Source organism: Danio rerio, chromosome 3 (assembly GCF_052040795.2).
Source record: "Danio rerio strain M-AB ecotype USA chromosome 3, GRCz13ab, whole genome shotgun sequence".
NCBI lineage: Eukaryota > Metazoa > Chordata > Actinopteri > Cypriniformes > Danionidae > Danio > Danio rerio.
Window position 1 is genome coordinate 61,030,001 of NC_141023.1, and position 6,096 is coordinate 61,036,096.

A 6,096-nucleotide genomic window follows, 5' to 3' on the forward strand; every position below is an offset into this window, starting at 1 on the left:
TAGACAACAGATAGACAGACAGACAGAGGGAGATATATAGACTACCGACAGACAAATATTATAGACAACCGACAGACAGAAAGACACAGATATATATAATACAGACAGACAACTAGATAGATAACAGACAGACAGACAGAGATATATAAAGTACAGACAGACATTAAAGACAACTGACAGACAGACAACTAGATAGACAGAGATATATAGACTACAGATAGATGGATATTATACACAACCGACAGACCGACAGACAGAGATATAAAATACAGACAGACAACTAGACAGACAGACAGACAGACAGACAGACAGAGTTATATAGACTACAGACAGACATTAAAGACAACTGACAGACAGACAACTAGATAGAGATATATAGACTACATACAGACATATATTATAGACAACAGACAGACAGACAAATAGATAGACAGACACAGATAGACAGACAGACAGCTAGATAGACAACAGACAGACATACAGACAACTAGACAGATAGACAGACACAAATATAAAGACTACAGACAGACTGATATATAGACAACAGATACAGACAGACCGACATAAAGACACAGACAGACAGACAGACAGACAGACAGACAGACAGACACAGATATATAGACTATAGCTGGACAGGTATTATAGACATTCGACAGACAGACAGACAACGGATAGACAACAAGAAAACAGACAGACAGACATAGATATGTAGAGTACAGAGATACAGACAGACAGTTTTATAGACAACAGATAGACAGAAACAGACATACATACAGACAACAGCTAGACAGACAAACAGAGTTAGAAACGACAGACAGAAAGACAGACAGACAGACAGACAGACAGACAGACAGACAGACAGACAGACAGACAGACAGACAGACAGACAGACAGACAGATAGATAGATAGATAGATAGATAGATAGATAGATAGATAACCGACAGAGAAACAGAAAGATAGATAGACAGAAATATTAGACAGCAGACAGACATAATGACAGACATAAAGATGAACAGACATACAGATAGCTAGATAGACAGGCAGACAGACAGACAGACAGAAAGAGAGAGAGAGAGAGAGAGAGAGAGAGAGAGAGAGAGAGAGAGACGCACTGAATAGATACAGACAGACATACAGACAGGTAGGTAGGTAGACAACCATCAAACAGATAGACAGACAGAATGATATAGTCTTTCATAGACAGGCAGACATTTTCAAATAAGACAGACAGACAACTTGTCACCTGTAGTCGCACGTTGAACATCATGGAGGCGATGACATACAGATATGGGAATCTGACTCTGAGTCTCCAGGCGAGATCAAAGAAGATGAGCAAAGTCCTGCTGAGGCCTTTAGAAAACACGCCGTACGAGCCCGAAACACGCAGCACCAAATGCGCCAGTCCCGCCATAAGAGGACGCTTCACTGCCGCTCTCAGACACGACACGGAGCAGTCATCTCGGCTGAGCTGAAAACATCCTCCACCCTGTTATTATTCTCCCCAGAAAAGATGGACTCGCGGCCGGATGTTGTTAACTTCTTGTTCCTGTCAACGCCAAAATAAGTGCACGTAGCTACATTTTTCAACGAATTTAGTACCATGTAGCCCTTTCACAACCCATTTAAATGTTCATATAAAAATAAAATCTTTTAGAATCGTAATTTGTTTTATTTTCCATTATTATTACTTTCTCCCTTTTATCCGGTTTGATGTATTTCTTTCCTAATGTCTGTCTACTGTTGTAATTGTATTACTTCACGCTTCTGTTTGTGCATGTAAGGCCTTCTTTGTATATATTTCTGAACGAAATAATAATAAAAAAAACATTCTGTTAAAGTTCCCAAAAAATCTAAACTAACCATATAATTTTGTTAGCTCACATTCGCCACAGAAACGCGACCGCTGTGAGCAACTGCCAAAGCGTTCAAAAAAACGCAGAGTAAAAACGCGACGTTTCCATTGAACACAACAGAAAAAATGCTCAGCTCGCGTCGCGTTTCTGCAGCGCAAACGCTTCGGTCGGCACACTTCCTAAATGTCATGTTCAGTAGTCACCAATTGGTTATTTTAGTGCATTGAGGGAAACATAAGCATGTCTGTTGCCTAATAAAATATTGCATATCTAATAAAAATGTTGTATATCATGTTAGAGCACCTAATATGTAGTCTGTAATAGAAAATAATTATGTTGACCTATTTCATTTTAACTGCACTTGTAGTGGCATGTTTGGGGCACAGGGTCTTTTCTATGAATATTCTGTATTATTACAAAGTGCATTATTATTATTATTATTATTATTATTATTATTATTATTATTATTATTATTATTATTATTATTATTATTTAAATAAAGACCACATTGCATTTTTTTATGGCAGAGAAACATTATAATACTTGTTTGTCATATTCTGTATAATTCGAATTGTTATCTACTGAACAGATACACTCATTTTATCATATGTAAGTATGTATTTTATCTGTAAGTTCTGTTATTGACCATAATTTGGCTGCTAATAAAACATTATTAAACTTATTTGTTTATTTACTCGTTTCAATCTTTTGATTTTGTTTTGCCTGTCATAATAAACCTTTTTTGTATTTGTAATTCTCTTTAAAAAATACAGGTAAGGAGTATAACGGCAAAAATCTAATAAAAATGTTTATCAAAATTTACAGAACGGAGCACTAATAATACAGATAATCAATAAATGAAACAATATATTTTAAAAATACAGAACAATAAACAAACAAACAACTAACAAAAAAATACACTACACTGTCTTCGATCAAATAAATGTTTTTTTTTCAACAAACTCTGATGTTTGTGCATGCAAGACCTGCTTTGTTTGTATTATACTTTTCTGAACGAAATAATATTAATAAGAAAATCGCTACAGAAACGCGAGCACTGTGAACAATCGCCAACGCGTAAAAAAACGGCGAGTAAAAACACAACATTTCTATTAACAACAACAGAATTTTTTTTTTTTTTAGCTCGCCTCGCGTTTCTGCAACGCAAAAATCGAGACAGTCCTTGCTTGATGTAGTTGACCAGGGGCCTGTTTCAGTAAGGAGGTTCAAACAACTCAGAGTTTAAACTTGAACTCTGAGTTGATTTACCGAGAGATTACATACTCTGAGTTTACACTTAACCTCCTTTCTGAAACAGGCCCCAGGTCCGCTATGTAGTTGACTGAATTATTTCAAGGAATAAATTGCAATAGTTCAAGAGTAATTAATCAAATTAATTAAAATCCACATCATTTCATTTACTTACCAGTAACAAAAATATAACATTACACTAAATTCATAATTTTTTGTGTGCCACCCCAAGAATTGTTGTGGCCTTTTCTGGCCACCCCTAATAAACTTTTCTGGGTGTGCCACTGGTTCGCTTTCATCATCAAGCTGCAGGCTGCAACAAGGACATCTAGCAAAAAAAAATTTAATTAATTAAATGAATAAAAAACACTGATTTTACCCAGCCAAGATATTGTTGAAAAGATTTAAGTCAGATATAGATGCAATGCAGCTCTTTCTGTAATATACCCAATGAAACTGCTGATCATGTTTTTTGGAATCGTCCTCATACGCAATGCTTTTGGATTGAACTGTCCTTGGATATTCATCGCAAAATATTACCGGGAGTCTTGTTATCTTTTAAGGATATCCTGTTGGTTTTTTTCAATACTTCTGATAATAAAAGTAAGGAATATTTAATTAATAATCTCCTTTTAATTTTTGCAAAATTTTATATACACCGCTGTAAATTCTCTCTGCGTATACCTTGTTTTATTGTCTTTGAAAAGGAAATTCAACAGTACATTAGAACTATTGGTCCCTCTAAAAATCTTAAAGCTATTAGAACTGTAAACTTGTTTTCCTTTTTTAATTTTCTTAACACATTTTAAGTTAATATTATTTGCTTTTCTTTTGTTGTTGTTTTCTTTTCTCTTGTATGTGCTTATTTGATGCTTTACTCCTCTGTAAAACTCATGTACACTCTTTGTAACAAATTTGCATGATGTTGTTATTGTTACCCTGACATTAATAAAAAAAAATTAAATAAAAAAATGCCTCGGTTGACACGCGTCACAAATGTCATGTTCAGTTGTCACCTATTGGTTATTTTAGTTCATTGAGGGAAACATAAGCATGTTTGTTGCCTAATAAAATATTGTTATCTAATAAACATTTGTATCTTATGTTAAAGCACTTTTCTAAAAATTTGATACAGAAAATAATAATAGGATAATAGGACAAGGATATGTTCACATATTTCTTTAACTGCATTTGTAATAAAATAGTTTGGGAAACGGGGTCTTTTCTATGATTTTTTAAATTCTGTATTATTAAAAAGTGTATTATTATTATTATTATTATTGTTGTTATCATTATTATTATTGTTGTTATTATTTATTATTATTAATTTTCTATTATTAATATTGTTATTATTTATTATTATTATTGTTGTTATTATTATTATTATTATTATTATTATTATTATTATTATTATTATTGTTGTTGTTGTTGTTATCATTATTATTGCTGTTGTTGTTGTTATTATTTATTATTATTATTTTTCTATTATTAATATTGTTGTTGTTATTATTATTGTTATTATTATTATTATTATTATTATTTATCATTATTCTTATCATTATTATTATTGTTGTTGTTATTTATTATTATTATTAATTATTATTATTATTATTATTGTTGTTGGTGGTGTTATTATTATTTATTATTATTATTAATTATTATTTATTATTATTGTTGTTATTATTATTATTATTGTTGTTGTTGTAGTTGTTGTTGTTATTTATTATTATTATTTATTATTATTATTATTATTAATAACATTATTATTATTATTATTATTATTAACATTATTATTATTATTATTATTATTATTATTATTGTTGTTATTAATTATTATTATTATTATTATTATTACTGTTGTTATTATTATTATTATTATTATTATTTATTATCATTATTATTATTGTTGTTGGTGGTGTTATTATTATTTATTATTATTATTAATTATTATTTTTTATTATTGTTGTTATTATTATTATTATTGTTGTTGTTGTTGTAGTTGTTGTTGTTGTTATTTATTATTATTATTATTTATTATTATTATTATTATTATTAACATTATTATTATTATTATTATTATTATTAACATTATTATTATTATTATTATTATTATTATTATTATTATTGAAACAAAGACCACATCACAATTTATGGCATAGAAACATTATAATCATATACTTGTTTGTCATATAGTGTATCTGTTTAACAAATTGTTATCTATTGAACAGACACACTCATTTTATCATATGTAAGTTATGTTATTGATCGTAATTTGGCTGCTAATAAAACATTATTAAACTTATTTGTTCATTTAACCTCGTTTCAATCTTTTGATTTTGTTCTGCTTCTCATAGTGTATATTTTTCCATTATTTGTTATTTTTTTTTATCCAATAACATTTAAATAAACACGTTAATCAAAATGTACATAACAGACCACAACAAATAACAACAATCAATAAAACAAGAATAAAAAATGCCACACATAACATTCAACAAACAAAAAAATACACTACAGGGTCTTCTATAACTTTTTCTCCAATAAACTAAACAGATATTAAACCTCAATTACATTTTAACAACCGTAAAGATTTCCCAGTACTGGGTTGCAGCTGCAAGGGTATCCGCTGTGTAATATGCTGGATAAGTTGGTGGTTCATTCCGCTGTGGTGACCCCTAGAGAATAAATGGACTAAGCCAGAGGAAAATGAATGAACGAATGTAAAGATTAAGAGAATAACAAAGATTTCTGGAAGTAGCCATGTAGACCACAGGTGTCAAACTCAGTTCCAAAAGGGCCGCAGCTCTGCACAGTTTAGTTTCAACCCCAATTAAACACACCTGATCAAACTTATTGAGTCCTTCAGGCTTGTTTGAAACCTACAGGTAAGTGTGTTGGAGCAGGGTTGGAACTAAACTGTGCAGGACTTCGGCCCTCCAGGAATTGAGTTTGACACCCCTGATGTAGACAGTCAAAGGCTGTTTTATGGGG

The 6,096-nt window shown here is 30.8% G+C and overlaps 2 protein-coding genes across 2 annotated transcripts in view; one reads left to right on the forward strand and one right to left on the reverse strand.

The window, feature by feature from the left end:
• The window catches only part of smim10l3 (small integral membrane protein 10 like 3), a 4,730-nt gene extending 3,217 nt beyond the window's left edge, over positions 1-1,513 (reverse strand). The window contains 1 exon segment of the mRNA NM_001163443.1: positions 1,245-1,513. Coding sequence (NP_001156915.1) covers positions 1,245-1,412 — 168 coding nt within the window. The 5' untranslated portion in view covers positions 1,413-1,513.
• The window catches only part of prkcab (protein kinase C, alpha, b), a 624,299-nt gene that overhangs the window by 503,666 nt on the left and 114,537 nt on the right, over positions 1-6,096 (forward strand). The window lies entirely within an intron of this gene.